The following is a 17,705-nucleotide window of genomic DNA, read 5'->3' on the forward strand; positions in this document are numbered from 1 at the left end:
ATACACTGGCAAGAGCACTAAAGTTACTACTTGCAAATAAAGAGCATTGGAGGGGGAAAACAACCCTAATCTGGGCACCAAGGGAGAAGCGGAGTTGTGCCCAGAAATGCAAAGCCTGTAGAAGGTTAAAAGGAGGTTGGAGGAACACACAGTACAGCAAACAAATAGACAGAGGAAAAGCCTCCCCAGACACCTAGGAGGAAGCAGGAGATTGCCACAGAATCTCTCTGGGCCAATGACACTCGGGGCCGGGAGAACAAGGTCAGAAGAGCAGTGCAAAGAAATAAGCTGCTGGACAGCAGGGAGAATCATGCCATTCAGCTCGTGAACCTGTCTCCACCATGTGGTGAAAGCAAATCCTGCTCCTACCAGAAGCAGGAATGTGTGCGTTGGCGCAGGCAGATCAAGGTGGCCTAGAAATCCTTCTGATTCCTCCAAACTCAGCACTTAACCACAACCTCTTCTACACAGAGCCTCACCTCCTGCAGCCTCTCAATTTGGGTCCGGCACAACTCCAGGTCACTGTCCCCTGGAACCACGATGATTCCCAGTGGCACAGCTGCACAAAATGGGACACACATACAACTCAGGAAGCAGACTGTGCCTGATCCCCAGTACCTCACACAGCTCAGCTGCAGGCACTGCTGGACTCAGGGAGTGCAGTTCCCACCCCTCTGTTACTCAGCTGGTCACTCACAGGCTTCCTTCAGCTTTTCCTTGTCATAGTGCAGTGCCTCGTAGTCGCGCATGCTGATTCGGCTCACTCGGATTCGCAGCCGCTCAGGCACTGGCTGCTGGCTGCATGCCGTGGGAAGGGAAAAGAGAAGGGATCAGAAGGTGATAACTCACTTTATCCTATGCACCTTACTCCTCCAGTACAGGCAAAAGCCCAGAGTGGTGTGGGGAGATTGCCACCAGCAGCTTCTCCAGTATGAGACTCTAGCCACACTTCGGCAGCCTGGGCCCTTTCCAGCCCTGCCTTGAGAGGACCAAAATACTTCTGGGAGTGATAGATCAGTCCCTCCCCTTCTCCATCCACCCCTTCTGCTTTGGAGAGGAGATGACAGACTGATCTGAGAAACCTACTCGTTGAGCAGAGGCATGGAGTTGCGCCGCTTGGTCTTCTGCACCATATTGGCTTGGTTGCGCAGGGAGATGTGGATGCAGGAAGCTGCCAGCTTGCAGGGCTCCCCATCTACCTGCATGGGGATGGCCTTCGACGTGGTGAGAACTACCTGCCGACACTGACACAGCCTCTCCCCGTGGCCACCCACCTGCAATGCAGCCTGTGAAAGAGTCCAGAGTGAGAGCAGAGCACAGACTGAGAAATGGATGGGGAAAACATCCACTGTCAGCCAGATGGTGTACTGAGTTCTGAAGGTTTTGGGCATGATCTCAGTGGGAAAGAATCCACAGAGACCAGTGCATGACAGCATCCTGCCTAAATCTGAGGGAAAACATAATGTCACACAAGCCAGCACCACAACTGCACAGGAGAGGAACTGTGAAGCAGTGGGGCTGACTGACTCCTGGGCAATAGAACTGGTCACTCCCCTGCTTGCAAGCTACCACTAGCACCAAGAAACTCACCAGGGATGTCATGGTGAAGCCAATGACTTCAATGCAGCCATCATCATGGCGCTGCGGCTCAAAGTCGTGGTGCTCTCCAGGGTTGCCCCAGGGCATCGTGCCTGCACAGTATCTGTGAAGGGACAGTGAACGACACATGGACAGGCACCCTCAAACCTGGGCACAGATCTGTTCGATGGCAGTCAGTAGCCCAGTGCACTAGGGCAGGTCCTAGGTCTGCTCACCTGGGGATGTTCAGGAAGACCAAACACTGGGGCTTCAGGTCCTGGATCTTGGGGGTCAGGTCCACCCCATCACACTGGAGACAAACACAGGGGCACTTAGGCTGCTATAAGGAAGGAGTCTGGCCCGCCCTTGCTATCCAGGGTGAACCAGCCTTCCCCTCTGCTCCTCAGGGCAACCATCCTCCAAGCCAAGGGAAGGTGATGCCCCAAGGAACACACCCTCTCCCCCAGCCCTAAGATACTCATCACCGTGCTTAGAGCAGCTGCTCTTCACTCCCTACACAGTTTGCCCCCCTCCCTGGCCCAGAGCACTGCCGCACACTCACAACCAACTTGACGTGCTTCGCTAAATCTTTGGAGCTCCCTGTGAGGAAGTCGGAGAAAGCCGTCTGCCAAGGCAAGAAACGGAGTTAGTGCCGAGACATTCACTCAAACGGGCAGCCAGGAAGACTGCCACCAACCTTCAAACCCCAGCTGCTGAGAGGAGTAAACCCTCTCCTCATTGACTGGCAGAAGCCCTCTTCTCTCACCCTCCCAAAACAATCTGATCCATTCCTATTGCCGTTTTGCCTACCAAAAACCTTGGGGCACCTCACAGCTTCAGTAACACACCCAAGCATTCCTTGCCAGCCCAGTCCTGGCTTTAGGGAAGGTGGGTTATCTCTACTGAGACACTTGAGTTACAGGAGACAATTTCAGTTTTGAGCATAATACTGATATAACTGTTTAGAGGTAACAGGATAGGGGAGATAGGTGGGAGACATGAGATGGTACAGAGCAGCACTTGGCCTTCAGTACTGCTAAAATACCAGTCACCCTACCACTTGGATAGGATGGTATACTGTGGGTGAGTGGACAGACACATAAATAAGACAATAAGATGCAAAGCTCTAGCAGGCATAATTAGCCAAGGAGTTGAAAATGGCCCAAGGTTTAAAAAAATAAAAGACCAAAGTAGCCTGAGGACTCTATGGGGAGGCTTCCCCTTCCTCTGCAGGAGGGCCAGTCTGCCTTCCCACAGCTCTGAGGAGGTCCTGCCTGGCTGACTGTCCATCAGCCTGAGAACAATAGTGGCAGGAGATCAAGAGAGCAATTGTACCGCAGGCCAGAGAGAAAGCTATATCACCAGCAATGTCTGCAGCCAGGCAGAGCTGCAACTCCCAGTGCTGCAAACCTTCTCCAGCACCTCTCCAATTTCAGGCACAAGGCTCAGCTTAGGTGTATGCAAAAGCCACAGTAACTCAGAGTGAATTTAGGTAATGGACAGGAGCTGGGGCCATGCCTATGTTCCAGCTGAATCTACGAGGGAATGCCTAGATACCCTCATGCACTCACCCCAGCATAGAACATTTTATTCCGAAACCGACTGTTGAACTTCTCTGGATTGGCCTCTAAGGAAAGGAGAAAAAAATCCAAGTCATTGGCCTGAACATGTAAATATTTTTCTTGTCTGCTTTCCCCAAACATGGCTTTCCAGCCAGCCTTGGCCAGTACAGTTCCCAGCTCACTGCCATTGCACATATCCCTCTTTCCCCCAACAACTCCTCTCATCCCTCTGATTTCACCTCTGTTCTGGTATCAGACCTCGTGTCCACTTTTCCAAGGAGCAGTTATGATGTGTCACACAGGTGCCCCTGATTGCAGACCTGCTGCAGCCCCATTGCACCCTGCTGCCACGTACCTCGGGATTCATGAAATTCCAGCGTCACCCGCGCATCAAAACCAAGGCTAAAGTAGTTATTAAAGACATCCAAGGGAAGCTGAAATGGAAGGGAGGAACAAGGTTGCAAACCCTCATGCTGGCAAAATGAGGCTGCCAGTGTGTGGCCATGGCAAAGGCAAGTCACGCATTGTGCTCACGAGGGTGAGTGGGGATCAGCTGTCCCTCCAGGACACCACAGAGGTGACCAGCCTGAGGTGGTGGTCACCTTTTCTGTTATTCTGATCTCAGTGGCCTTGTGGCATTGGCACAGGTCTCAAGGCAGGACAGGCAATGTCCAGGCACATGAGTCACTGGGGCTTAAGGCAGTGTGGCACCCAGCCCACCCACTGTCCTGCATAAGTGTAGCAGACACTCCAGTGGAACAGGGAACTAAGGCAGAGAGATGTCCCACCTTGTCAGCAGCTGTCTCATCCTTTTCCTCAGGGTTTGCTTCAGGGTTTGCTTCCACACGGAGGTTCCAGCGATCAAGCTGCACAATGTTCCCATCTTCCACATGTGACAAGATCTTGGACAGAGGCTCATCTGTGTAACCCTAATGAAGAAGAGAACCTGGTGAGTCTTCTATTTGCCTCCCAGGATGTCTCAGAGACAGTGGACTGTGGGAAAACATCTCAGAGGAAAGTATGTGGAAAAGAGAGATTCTACTTGAATGCATAACAACCAAATGGGACTTTAAATTTAAAAACAATGCATCTTCCTTCTAGAAATCTCCCAAAAGTTTGAAAAAATGATTGCTTTTGTTAATGTTCTAATATATTATAATCTAATTCAGAATAGTTTGTATGTCAGAAGAACGGTAATGTCCAAATGGCACTTATTTATTGGTCTGCATTTAGGAAAAGTAGGTGCAAATGCACCAGTCGAAGCTCTCTGTCCACCTCTGGCTATGGCTGGCTCTTCTTCCTGTCACTTACCCCACCCCAGTTCAGTGTCCTGGCCAAGTCATTGCCTGTCCCCAGCGGCAGGATAGCCACAGGAGGAGGTGGATTGAGGCGCAGCTGGTCTAGAATGGAGAGTATCCAGCCCACCTGTGAAAGAGGGTGCAGAGGAACAGTTGTTTAATTCAGGGAACAACAGGCAGGTGAAGGTGACATGGAGCCACATACTAGCCACAGCCAGAGAGGCACAGACAGGTTTCCTTTGCCACTACTGAGACTATTCACATTCTTTAATACTTCAAATGTGTGCTGCAGGAGATACCAGCAGCCCCAGTGGGGACACTGTTCCCCTGAAAGGGCCACAAATGCAGACCTTCACACAACTAGACCACCTGGGAGCTGTGCATGAGGGGACCCGCAGTACTTGGTGCTACCAGCTGTATCACAGACACAATGCACACATTTTGCCTTGTTCTGGACTACAGTGAGGAGAACTGCCAAAAGGGTATTGCAAAGGGTACTGTGGGTGTGAAGGGGCTGGGGGACTCACCGTGCCATCTCCCCCACATGCCAGGATCCGTAGGTTGTGGACCTTGCGGTACAACTCCAGCCTGCGAGGAGCAAGGAGGGTCAGGAGGGGAGGGCACAGACACTGAGACTGCAGCCAGGAAAATGTGTTACTGCAGGGGTAAACTGAAATAGAGCAAACAGTACTCACGCCTCCTTGGGACCGCCCTGGCTGAGGTCGAAAACTTGCCGTGGGTTGAGATACCACATGAAGGACTGGATGATCTTGGCTCCCTAGGGAGTAAGAAAGATTTCAGGTAACAGTCAGTTCTCAGTGAACAGAGGGAAGAAAGCCTGGTGACAGGTCAATACAGCAGTGTTCTGGGGTACTCAGGCAAAGTCTGGGTTAAGAGGACAGCATAGGATGCAAACTGACAGCAAAGGTTTCTAGTCCTTTTTGCAGCTGAGACATTACCAAAACTGTTCTGAGCTCTCAGCAGCCAAATGGCAAAGAGCTGCCTTCTCAGGGAGATGGAGGGCAAGGCCGTACCTGATTCCCACCACTCTTGGGGTTCACAAACACCAGCAAGGGCTTCATGAGAGGAGCTGGCATGGGCTTGATGACAAAAGGTTTCCACCTCCCTTCCTGCAAGAGACACCACAGGTACATTAACAGACCTAGTGAAATGCAAACTCCCACCTCCAGCTAACATCATGTAGGTCAAGAGTGAAAAGAAGAGAATATCCCAACCACTTCATAAATCTAATAGCTAGAATGTACCATGCCAGCAGACATAACTCACCTCTCAGCCTTTCTCAGCTCTGTGAAACCTGAGATCTTCAGCCACTCCCAAGGCTCCTCTTTGCCCCAGCCCCTCGCTCCTCCACCTCACACCTCAGTGCAGCCCCTGAAAAGTGCCCTGATTTCCCAGTTCTGCTCCTCACTGCACAGCATCTCTACCTTTCCAACATAAGGTCTCCCCTATCCCCCCTCATCTCTTACCTCAGCACCCTTTTTGCTGGATTTTCGCTTGAATGATGTCCTCTTCTTTTTCTTACTGCATTTCATTGGATTCTGAAAAGAAAGAAACCCAAACGCTATATGAGGAACTGCTGGGTAAGCAGGAGCCATGCAAAAAGACAAGAGCTGATATGCTTTACCTGGGGCCGTCGGACCCGCAAAATCCAGGTGGGAGGAACAACAACAGCAGCGTGAGCCCCTAGTGAGCAGGGCTCTTCGATGTGTTGCAACATGAAACATGACACTTTGCTGTGATACTGGAGAAGCAGAGAGACAGAGAAACCTCAGCCCACTCCATTTCTCCTCCCAGCTGCCCTGTGCCAGTGAAAGGAGAGCTGTACGAAATGATGCAGGAGTTTCACAATGGAAGGGCTTCCCCTAGGAGGCACTGAGAAGAAAGCTTCCCATAGCAGCTCCTAGCTATCTCGGTAAGAGTAGCTGTAGTGGCAGGCTGCAGAGGAAAAGCCTGGGGGGTCCCAGCAAAAAGCAGAGGTCATTAGAGCAGATGTTCAATGGGGCTTTGCTCACCGCTTGCTTGCACCAAGAACAGCTGATGGCTACAATCTCCTTACTGTGGAAGGCAAACTTCTGCTGGAAACCCTGCAGAGGGAAGGATGAGAGGCTTAGGGAATTCCCTTACAGCTTTCTACCATCTAATAGGACCTTCCCAGATACACAAAGAGAATGTGCCAGCAGCTGGAGCCCTTTAGATCCCTGTCAGATAGACCCAACCACCACCCTACAACACCAGGGAGATTGCTTTGCTCTTTGCAGGAGCATCTCTATTGCCCACGGATAGTGCATCAGGAAGACAGTCCCCTCTAGGACTGATAGGGCCCAGGGGGAGAACAACTTTATATAGGTAGCAGTTATGCAGTGCTTCACTGTGTGAAACAGGCCATGAGTCTTGGTTTTGCTACAGTCTGCTCCTGCCTGGCAGGAATAGTGATATGTTAGGCAGGAATTCTTCTACTTCCCAGTCCTGCTATTGCCCCTTGTTTGACCTTAGCTCCCCTTCAGGCTGAGGAAAAACACACCAAGATGTCCCCTCACCTTGCCACACTGCCGGCATTTCCCTTCCTGTCGCCTCCGATGCACCCAGTGATGCCGGACAACTATGGGCTAAAGAGAAAAAGAAAGAAAAAAAAAGTGAAAGTCCCAATGCATACAAGGACACAGGAACAGGCAAGAGGAACAGGCACAGGCCAGCCAGAACCTCTGCTCTTGCAGCCTGTGCACCAGCACCAAACATCTGAGAAGGCAAAGCCAAAGAACTTAGGGGCACAAGACCAAATTGCCGTGCTCAAAGAAAAGGAAAAAACAAGACAAAACAAAGAACCAAATCAGAAAGGAAGCATCAGAAATTGAAGACAGAATCACAGAAAGCAAACAACAGAGTGGATAAGCAGTAGCCTATAATGTTACTTTGGCCATAAGCCATCTCTCTCTCTCTTAATATCTCTGACCAGACAGCAAAAGTGAAGGGTGAAAAAGGTGCCAGTGCAAAGTGAAAATTCCCAGTGAGATACAGTTTCCGCACACAGCAAGACGATGGGAGTGCCTGCAGCCAAGTCGACTGCCTGCTCCTAGCAACCTGCCCAGTTCTAACAGTGTTTTTCAAGGAACAAAGCAGCTCCAAAGCCCCCATGCCCAATTCACCCTGCTCTTCTCCCCAGATAAAATCCTGCTAACCTGCTGCAAGGAGAGGAACAGAGTTGCTCATGGGCACCTTCTCCCTGCCCACAGCCTCACTATGGGTAAGGGCTGGTGCTTGCAGGATGGTGGAAGCAGGGGTACCTCACAGTGGGGTCTTTGAGTATTGCAGGGGGACAGGCAGCAAAAATTCTGGAAGAATGCTTTTCTGTGGAAATGGGATGCCCTTAGGTAAACTGAGGGGTATTGGAGAGAGAGGCTGGAGGATAAGTCACGAAGGCTGGCAGGTGCTTCACAAGTGCAGCTCAGCAGGCAGGTCCCAGCTTACACCCACTACATTACAGTGCAGACAAGAGATCCAACAGCACCATCATGGTGCCTTCCATTGCTGTAAGAGCACCTGTGGCACCCTGGGAAAAGCGGAGCAATATAGCAAGAATTGAGCCTGCGCTGCCCCCTGCCAAACTGTGGGAAACTTGGGAAACTGCTGCTTGCCACAGCCTCCTCTATTGGCTTGGACATCAGCAAATGAGAAGTTCTTTGCCCCTCTCAGGAAACACTGTTTGTGTGTTCCTCCCAAGCTGATACAGGAGCTATATAACATACAAAGCAGCAGATGCTCTGTCTCTTGCTTGCAATCTCCTCTCTTCTTACACCCAGACTGTGCTGCTGCTTGGCAAGGAAACATTCTTTACTGCACCTCCCCTCTGGAGCCAGAAGACAGTACAATGCCAGCACTTTGATGGGCAGCATGCTGGCAGCAGCTGACCCCTTGGCAACCAATCTGGAAAGGCAAGGGCTCAGCCAAAGGCAGCATCCAAGGCTCATGTCTCACCTCCCGTACATTCCGTGATCCCGACTCCCTGAAGGAAGGTTTGCAGCGGAAATTTATCTGTGGATTGAACACATATGATAGGAATCAGTAAAATCACCACCAAGAGGAAACCTAATGGAGTTTATTTTACTATAGCAGAACTTCTGGCAATGTTCAGTGCTTGACTGAAAAACCCACCACCTCTGTCACTAAACAAAATGGGCCAGGAGTCCCAATAGAGTAAATAGTGCTCCTTTTGGTACTGTCTCTTCATAGGATCCCTCTTTCCAGCAACACATTGCAGTTTCCAATCTTCCTATGCTACCCCAGAGAAAGGAATGGCCAGTATCAGACTGTCAGAGCTTTGGAAGCCACAGAGAGGGCTTAACAGGTTTTACTCACTTTCTCCAGCTGTTCTATGCAGGGTGTATGCACTATGATCTTGCATGCTGCACACTTACGCCTGGAGAGAGGTTTTTGCTGGAGGATGAGAAAACGGGAGGAAAAACATGCATGTGAACAGCAGGGTAAGGAGGCCAGAAACTCAACCATTTCTCATGCTTCTTTCATATATTTCAGGATGTAAAAAACAAGTCCTAGAGGAGTTTTGTACAATCTAGACACCTTGCCAGTAACAGGATCTAAGCATGTGCCTAGAGCAGATGCTCTCGAGTCTGCAGCAAAAAGCACAACAGGGAGGTGGTCTACCACTGCCAAAGCAGTCCTTGGCCCCTTCTGACACTGCTACAGAACAACACAGGACATCATTTGGGAAGCACTTTCACAATCTGGCCCAGAACTTTAGCTCATCTGGTGGCAATATAAGGCTAGGGGGCAGGCACACGGTGGCATCAGTGCTGCAAATCCAGCACCATGAGCAGGATTGAGTCTGCAAGCAGGGAGAGAGAAGTGCAGCTATGCTGCTGCAAGGCCTGTTGGGGCTCCAGTACAGGCATGCAAGGACAGGAGACAGCAGGCCTGGGTCTCCACTGCTCATTCTTTCTCTCTGTTGAAAGGTTTGTTCCAGAGAAGCTGGATTCAGATTCTTCCGCTAAGCATGTGTGATCCCAACAACCTCTCCCTGCAGTGACCTGCAGCTGTATGCAGCTCTGCACTGGACTCCTGCTGAAAACTGAATAGCAGCACTGGCAGACACTGGGCATGCAGCGCTGCAGCACACAGAGAAATGTCCTCTTCCCCTTGCCAGCTCCTCAGGCCCACACTTCTCCCAGCACCAGGGCCTTCGTGGTCTCTCCGCCGGGTGGCAGCACAGCCTGCAGCTGAGGAGCACGCGGGGATGTGGGTGACCCCAGGTGACTTACCAGCAGCTTGGCCATGCAGTTCTGCTCCCCAACGTAGCAGAAATCTCCAGAGACATTGGTCTCAAACCAGATGTGCTCCCCATAGACTGCAGTCTCCTGAAAGGCACAAGACAATGTGCTTCTCTGAGCATCCTCAAATGATCACCCCGTCCCTAAACTTCTTTGTGCCAGGGAGAAGTTATGTGATGAGGTGAGAAAGAAGAAATGGAGCTGGGTGTTGGCAAGGCATCAAGATTCATTGAGAAACCAGGGCCAACATCTGCACAGAGGAAACCTCACAGAGCTGCTGCCCACCCGCTGGAAATAAGACTGCCCCAGGAAACCAACTCTCCCCTTGTTCAGATCCCGTAGCAAAGATCTCCAGTCCAGCTGCAAAATGTCCTGCATAGAGGTGCTGCTTCCAACACTTGAAAGGAAAATCTGGGGAAAGTTCATCACATGAAAAACAGTTTCCACTCTGTGACCTAAAGGCGCAACTTACAGCCTGCCTGGCCTTGCCTGTAGAGGAGCAGAGGCTTGTCCTGGTGCTCAGCCCCAGTCACCAGCAAAGCTCCACTGCCAGGAGCTGAGCTTAGGAGGAGCAGCTGTGCCACCTTCCTGGGGAGCTGCCCATGCCTCTCCTCACAGCGCCAAGGGGTCCTGCCAGCAGCACAGACAGTGGCACCAGCTGGTGGCACAATGGAGGCCATAAAGTGTCAAAGCCGAAGTCACGTGGGAAGCCTCAGCATGGGAAGAGTCTGCTGCTGCCTGGCCAGGAGCCTGTCCCACACAACGCCCAGGAAAGCACACCACCACTTACGCTCCAATCCACAGTGCTGCGTATCTGCCTCTCTGCCTCGCTCCTCAGGGCTAGCGCAGGGTTTGGCTGGGCTACCATGTGCTGGAGGCTGGACTTGGCAATAGCTTTCCTGGAAAACACAGGAGGGCCAGCTATTAGCTCAGGGGAGGAAGAATGGCATGTCAAAGCCTGCTGTGCTGTCAGGCAAAAGCCCCAGGATGCTTCTCCAAGATGCGGTGGAGCCTGAAGCAGCCGTTCCTGGTAGGCATAGCCCTGCCCATCCCTCCCTGCCCACCCCAGCCTCCCTTCCCACAGCATCGCCTCCTGCGCGCTGCCATACATACAGCAGCCTGGGGCTCCAGCCGTCGGGGCAGCAGGCTGGTTCTGGTTCCAAGCACTCAGGGAAGGCAGCCCCTGCGCACTGCTGGGCCAGCCACCTGGTGCGAGTGGTGGCCAGCAGCCCGGGCCAGAGGACATCGCTGGAGCGGCGGCGCTGGCTGAGGCGACGGTAGCGGCCTGGCAGGCCGTGGGGAGCCCGGCTGCAGCCAACGTCGGTGGGCAGGCGGTGGGAGGAGGCGCGGCGCAGGCAGCGAGGGCCCCGTGTCAGCAGCCTGGCCTGCAGTGGCCGCAGTCGCGGCAGCATGCCCAGCCAGCTCTCTTCGGCCCACCACCTGCCCCGATCCACCCTGCCGTCGCCATCCTCTGCAGGCCAGGAGCTGGAGGCATCCCCGGCCCCCTCCCGTCCAGCGGGGAGGAGGCCGGCCAGCAGCACCGAGGGCCCCAGCAATGTGGCATCGATGGCTGGCGGGCAGCCCCCGCGCTGCTGCTGCACGGCGAAGCGGGGGCTGAGGCACGGTGGTGTGGTGCTGGAGCGGCGGCGGGGGCTGCGGCGGCGGAGCAGGGGCAAACAGGAGAGAGCTGGCAGCGGGGCACCTGAGCCGCGACGGCGCTGGGCCAGTGAAGCAGAGGGCAGCCCGGCCTGGGAGCGGCGGCGGGCCTTGCCCGTGGGCACAGCCACCACGCTGGCACGCCGTGGGCCCGGCAGCCCCTTCTTCCCAAAGTGCCTCTTAAAAAAGGTTTCCATTGTGCCCGGCGGTGGCTGTTGACACAGAAAGCAGGAATTAAATAGGCTGCCCAGGGATCTGTGGGGCTGGGGATGGCCCCAGGTTTACAAAGCACAGTTGGAGCAGTTGAGCTGAGAGAGCTGGGTGCTATGGTGTACGGCAGGGCTGGGTCCAGCCTCTGGGACCCACTGGGAGCATCTGGGCCTCTCTAGTTCAAAGCAAAGCTCTTCTTAAGGCAGTCTATGCTTATTTTCACAGCTTAGACTGAGGAAAACATCCTCAGAATCACACATGAGACTGCTCCATGGATGAACTCCTGCCCTGGCAAGGCCAGCCCTGCTCTCTGCCCCACCACTATTTTCTCCACTGGTGCTGGCACTCCCGGTGTTGCAGCCGTAACCGTTCAGCACAAGCAGCAGCAGACCCACAGAATTTGTGGCAAATGGAAACTAAGCACCAAAGAAGGAAAACAATCAGGCAAGTCAAAGCAGGGCAAGCACTTTTGGTGGAGCCTGGCTGAGAAAGTTGGAGCAGAGGAGAACTAGGAAAATCATCCTATCTGTCCTGCTCAAAACTTCCCTCTCGTTTTGGAAAGAGCTTTAACGGGTCTCTTGACCTTTCCCTCAAAGCTGAGTGTGTTGCCAGGGCGTTGCAGCTGTCTGTGAAAAGCACTAGGCCACAGATGGAAGCTGCTGCTGCAGCAGTTTCAGCGCTCTCAGCTTGGCATGCAAAGGTCAGAGCGGAAGAGGCTGACTGACTAGTACCAGCACTCCCATTCTCCAGAGCCAGTTTGTTTCAAGCCTCTAAAGAGCATGGTGGAAGCAAATTCTGAATCTTCAGTTGCTACAAAGGTGGAGGACAGAAAAGTAAGGTTTGGTTCTGCCTGCAGCCTGGTTATGCAAGGAAGTCTATAGTCTCACTACCGTATCTGTACTTGGTAATATCAGACAAGGAGGGAAAAAAATAGTGATGCTCTCCAGTGGAATGTGCAATTCAGAGAGCAGCATTTGGGGAGTTACAGCCTTGATGAACTGAAAGCAAAAACAAAGTACCACCTTCTCAGAGGGATTTCTCAAGTTCTATCACAGCGAGTAAAGCATGTACACCCATCCCTGCCCAGTGACTAGCAGGGTACCCATCACACCACCGAGGCCCATGAGGTTTTTCCAGAGGACTTAACCATGTCTTGCTGACCAGCCAGCTTCCAGCCTGTCCCTGTCACTGCAGCACTCCATTCCTGTCCCTTTTCCCCAACATCAGTGGGATACTGCAGTGAATTGCGTCATCACGAATAGGTGTTAAGAACTACATGAACAAATAAAATGTGTTTAAAAAAAAAAACATGAGAGAACTGCTTGAGTGTGGCAAGCTTGGCCAGGCTAAGCTGCTGGGAGAGACAGAATTGTCCACCTGAGTGAGCTGAACAGGTGGTTCTTTCTGTCCCAGATATTCCACCAGCACCAAGCTAGTGCAGTGCTTGCTAAGTTGCTGCATTGGGCAGGAAGATCTCTCAACACAGCTTCCTTCCTTTTCACACCACATTCTCATGAGGAAACCTGCTAGAACACCCTTGGCTTGACATTTATGTTTGGTTATTGGTTGATTATGGTCTTTTTTATCTCCAGAGCTGTCAGAAAGAGGCACATGGACTCACGCTCCAGACATCAGCAGTGAAGATTACTGCTGGGTAATCATATGACAGCCCATAACAGCACCACGTGGCAGCAGCTCAGATCTGATGGTGAAGATATCCCCATTGCTTGAAACTGACTTCCAATCTGAGCTCAAAATGGTACAGTGCAGGCATTGAGAGCTGCTGCTGACAGCGCAGACTGACTGACTGCATGGAGTGCCCAGCACCGATGTGCACCATCAGAGCACCATGAACCAGGTGCTGCTGAAGGAGAGCTGTGTCCTGGCAGCCCCTGGCCTAACACTATTGACATTTCTGTGACCTCCATGCTTCTGTGAAAAGACTGATGGTAGTTGAGTCACAACAGAGAACAGCATGTTGCTTCTCTGCAGGCTGCATCACTGGGCTGTTAGCTCAGGGGGCTGGTTGGAGGCAGCCTGGCATCTGCAAGGTAGGAGGAAAAGGAAATACTGCTGCACGCACTAGGACATCAACTCTATTTGCATGCAGCTCTACACTATCATTTCAATCTCCTTCTGTGAATAAGAAAGAAGTCAGCTTGTGATCTGCACTTGGAGCTTTTGGTAGGATTTTTTTGATCCAGACCACTCAGAGCTTCTCAGCCTACTGCTCCCTGCCTGGTACTGGTGGGCGGAGACCTTGCTGAAGTAGGAACATATCCCAGAGTGTGTGCTGCCCTGCAGAGCTGGAGGAGGAGGAAGGTGCTGCAGGAACCCCTGGGGCTCTCAGAGACAAATGCAGCCCTGTGCTCTAAGGACAGAGCTAACCTTGGTGGCAAGATATAAACACCCTTGGAAAGCCGAGCAGCGATCAAAGAGGGAAAACTTGCATCTTGTAACTTCACTGGACAGAGAGCTCATGGATCGGCTGATATGGGCATCCTGATCACCCAGCAGCTATCACTCCCCTGGTGGTGACAGCAACAAAACCAGACAGGTCGATTTCCACACAGTGTCCCTGAAGGCATAAGCTCTAAGCTCTACCCACATCACTGAGAGTTTCTTGATATTCAGCTCCATTACTTTGCTTTGCTCCAGCAGCCTCAGGCAAATCTCTGGGTACTGTGCTGACCATGCCCTCTGTGTCCTCAGACAGAGGGAGCAGTGCAACATGCTGCTCAGTCCTCTTGCCTGTGCCATTGTTCCCCCTCTGCCTCCCCCCAGTGTCCTCCTGCCGGTGCCCAGAAGAAGAGGGATGCCAGCCAAACAAGCCTCAAAGCCTAGAGAAAGTCTGGACTTGAAAAAACCATCAGCAGACCTTTCAGTTAGTTGATTGGAAAGCATTTTTTCCCAACCACGGGGCTACAGGAGGGAAATGAACCCATGTTTCACCCTTCTCCATGATGAGAATCTGTCCTGACTGAGTCTGCGAAGCAGTACTTGCTGCGGTGGCTGGGTGGGTGCTATGGCATCAGAGCTGCCATCATGCAGACAAGAGCCTGTCTCAGTTTACAAGCTGTCCTCCCTGGCAATGACAGTGACTTGCACAGTTCAACTCCTGGGAAGAGGTGTTACTAACAGACACCTGCATGTGATGCCAAGATCTCCCAAGCTCCATGCAGCCTCGCTTCCCATCTACAGCTTGCATGATGCAGAGGAAGTCCTGTGCTGGACAGGGAAGGGAACACGCTGGTCAAGACATGGTGCAGCCCTCAGACTGTGGTTGCAGAGATGTGAGCAAGTTCCCAAACTCTGCATAGATGGTTTCTACCCAAAATTTCCACTCCAGCTGTAATCTGTCCTACATCATGATCCAGAGGCAGAAGCTGCACAAGGGGCAGGGCTGTGTGAATGTGGGCTCCAAGGCAGAAAGGTCTGAGAATAGCCAAGGCACAGGCACACCAGCTCTCAGCCAGCTCAGAAGTGGGGGTGCAGACAAGCCCCACCAGCAAGGAGCAGGACAGAAGCAGTGACTGCCTGTGGGCTGCATGAGCCATTGACAGCTGTCACAGTGGGAACAACAGCTCATGTTTCCCAGCACTGTCAGCCCCTCTACCTTCCGATTCATCACTGCAGCTGATGTGTGAGTAATGCTGCACCACATGTAGGACTGAGATGACCAGAAACACATCCATCCACTGGTGAGCTGTGGGTCATGCTCACCAGTGCATGCCTGTGGCAAACCATAGCCAAGAACACCCTCAGTTGTGCCATCACCTGAAGGCAACAATATCAGCTCAGCCTCTGTGTGCCATACAGCCCCCATGACAGCATGTGTCACACTGCAGCACAGATCAGAAGGCAACACCAGGGCACAGGCCCAGCACAACCACTTGTCCAGAGAATGAGGCCAAACAAAAGCAAAACTCGCAGCCTCCTGCGGCACACATACAGGCCACCTTGCAACAGTGCCAGCGCAGGGACCTGATCCAAGAACCCACAAGGTCTGACACGTTCCATACAATGAATGGTAATGGGATCCCCGCAGACAATGGCCGGAGGGAAAACTTATTCACGTGCCCTCTTTCAGGGGACAAGAATTCCACGGTGCAGCTGAGCACCAAGCTGGCAGCAAAGACTTGGTGAGAGGGCACAGGGTCAGCACCTCTCTGACTGCCGGTGCCCACAGCAGATGACCACACCAAACACCCAAGGATGGGACCAGGCTTCACAGGCAGCCACTGCTAACCATAGCCCCTTGCCACTTTCAGCTCTTCTGGGTGCTCCACCAGGAGCTGGGGATGCCGTGAGCAAGCAGGTTAAAGCAGGACCCTCACTGCTTCCTTCCAGCCTGTAAAAGGGAAGATGACACCCATCTGTCATACTGCAGCCCCTGTCCCTGACAGTTTGTTCCCCAGAGGACAAAAGGCACTGCCTGGAAGCATCTTCACTGACATTTTAATTAGAAACTGTTGCAAAATCCCTTTTCCCCAAACAACCAGAGCAGGAGGGATGGAGGCAGCAACAGGATGCTCGCAGCTGCTTTGTGCAAGGCTCCGAGGCAAGTGGGAGAAAGGAAATGCTGCAGCTTTGCAATTTCTCATGGGAAGCTCATCCAGAGAGCAAAGCAGTACTGAAGGAGACACCCAAGCCCACACAGCGATTTGAGTGCAGTCCCCAGCACTTAGCTGTGCCTTGACCAAAATAAGGCAAAAGGGACCAGCTGTCCCACCTCCTGCCAGGCCCTTCACAAGATGCACAACCAAGTGTTCCTGAGGTCAGGCTTGCTGGGAAGAACAGGAGATGGGAGCAGAAGGGCCTGAGGCTTGTTTTTGTTTTTGTTTTTTTTTAAATACAGTTCTTGTCATAATCCCACCCCCTGCTGGCTCCATCCCGCATCTCTCCAGGCTCCGGTCCCACCACCCCTTTGCTGCCATTTGGTGCCCAACATGACCCACACCTTCCCTGCTCCTCCTGTTCCAGATCCCAAGCAGTACCTCGAGGCTGGGAGTGCAGGGAGGTGTTCAGAGCCCTGCCCAGTCCCACTGCCAGGTTCAATGTGCCGCAGGCCTGCTTTAAAGCATACCTGCCAGGCTAGCTCAGCCTCTCCACTTATACTTCATAAAGTCAAGAGTTTGCCAGCCCTAAGGCTCAGAGTAATGTTCCCATTACAACAATGTGATTTCCTTCCCAAAATCCATGGAAGATGGAGTTTTGTCTTCATTTAAAATAAAGCTGTCTCCTTGGAGGCTTCTGGGCTGAGCCTGCACATTCATATCCCTTGACAACTTTCCACCATCATAACATTATGAAGTTTATTTGCCACTGCACTAAATAATCTGCCTCCTGGTTATCAAGAAATTGGGCAGCACTGATTTAAAGAAGCCGCTGCTGTTTGGCTTCCATGCTGAAAGCCAAGCAGCTGCAGTGACATCCTGGGAAGGTAAATTATTCTTAATGAAGTGCAGAGGGCGAGCAAACATCAGAGCACAAGGGTCAGGCAAGAGCAGGGGATGGGGCAGCAGCAGTTCGCGCAGTTTCTATTTTGGTTTCATCAGCATTGCCCGTGACCCAGGCTGAGAGGGATGTTAAAAAGTTCCTTATCTCTCAGAGCTCCTTTTGCAGAACAGCGAAGCAGCAGCAGTTCAGGCCAGCCTTGGCAATTTGGATGGGCCATCTGTTCCTGTAGCAGATGCCCACAGCTCCGTGCCTCCCTGCTTAAAGGGAAGACAGTACCACAGCCCAGCTGCCCCTTCCCAGACCCCCCTACATATGGAAAGTTGGGGGAAAGCTTTCCAGCATGGTGCCCAAGCAGGGGACTGAGAGCAGCCTGAGGGAAGCAGCATGAAACCAGCACAGGGAAAAAGCTCCAGTGTGAGGGACACAGCTCAGGCAGGAATGCAGCTCCCAGGTTGGGAGTGGGGGAGGCTGCACAAACTTCTCAAAAGCATGGAGCGAAGCCAAGGGAGCCTAAAGCTCTCAGCTACAGACACTGATAATGCGGAGATGGGGCTGGACACCTGCAGCACAGGAGCGTAAGAGCATCCTATTGCCCTCAGTAAAAGCACAGGGTACCACCAGCACCAGGAGAAATGCCA

At 52.5% G+C, this 17,705-nt stretch overlaps 1 protein-coding gene across 11 annotated transcripts in view; it reads right to left on the reverse strand.

Annotated features, from left to right (window-relative positions):
- Nucleotides 1–17,705, reverse strand: part of DGKZ (diacylglycerol kinase zeta) — a 42,395-nt gene that overhangs the window by 9,657 nt on the left and 15,033 nt on the right. For 7 of the 11 annotated variants that reach the window (XM_090140942.1, XM_090140945.1, XM_090140944.1 and 4 more), the window contains 21 exons: nucleotides 10,532–10,640; nucleotides 9,733–9,828; nucleotides 8,813–8,890; nucleotides 8,432–8,488; nucleotides 6,997–7,065; nucleotides 6,472–6,543; nucleotides 6,084–6,200; nucleotides 5,926–5,997; nucleotides 5,473–5,568; nucleotides 5,134–5,216; nucleotides 4,966–5,026; nucleotides 4,452–4,565; nucleotides 3,929–4,069; nucleotides 3,496–3,574; nucleotides 3,150–3,205; nucleotides 2,141–2,203; nucleotides 1,815–1,888; nucleotides 1,591–1,702; nucleotides 1,087–1,286; nucleotides 698–798; nucleotides 480–559 (listed from right to left, as the gene is read on the reverse strand). In XM_090140942.1, coding sequence (XP_089997068.1) covers nucleotides 480–559; nucleotides 698–798; nucleotides 1,087–1,286; nucleotides 1,591–1,702; nucleotides 1,815–1,888; nucleotides 2,141–2,203; nucleotides 3,150–3,205; nucleotides 3,496–3,574; nucleotides 3,929–4,069; nucleotides 4,452–4,565; nucleotides 4,966–5,026; nucleotides 5,134–5,216; nucleotides 5,473–5,568; nucleotides 5,926–5,997; nucleotides 6,084–6,200; nucleotides 6,472–6,543; nucleotides 6,997–7,065; nucleotides 8,432–8,488; nucleotides 8,813–8,890; nucleotides 9,733–9,828; nucleotides 10,532–10,640 — 1,930 coding nt within the window. Of the gene's footprint in view, nucleotides 1–479; nucleotides 560–697; nucleotides 799–1,086; nucleotides 1,287–1,590; nucleotides 1,703–1,814; nucleotides 1,889–2,140; nucleotides 2,204–3,149; nucleotides 3,206–3,495; nucleotides 3,575–3,928; nucleotides 4,070–4,451; nucleotides 4,566–4,965; nucleotides 5,027–5,133; nucleotides 5,217–5,472; nucleotides 5,569–5,925; nucleotides 5,998–6,083; nucleotides 6,201–6,471; nucleotides 6,544–6,996; nucleotides 7,066–8,431; nucleotides 8,489–8,812; nucleotides 8,891–9,732; nucleotides 9,829–10,531; nucleotides 10,641–10,854; nucleotides 11,610–17,705 lie in introns of all 11 variants that reach the window. The other 4 variants (XR_016466847.1, XM_031593465.2, XM_090140937.1 and 1 more) reach the window with 1 other exon arrangement.

This window comes from Phasianus colchicus, chromosome 5 (assembly GCF_987193195.1).
Source record: "Phasianus colchicus chromosome 5, bPhaCol1.hap1.1, whole genome shotgun sequence".
In the NCBI taxonomy this organism is placed as follows: Eukaryota; Metazoa; Chordata; class Aves; order Galliformes; family Phasianidae; genus Phasianus; species Phasianus colchicus.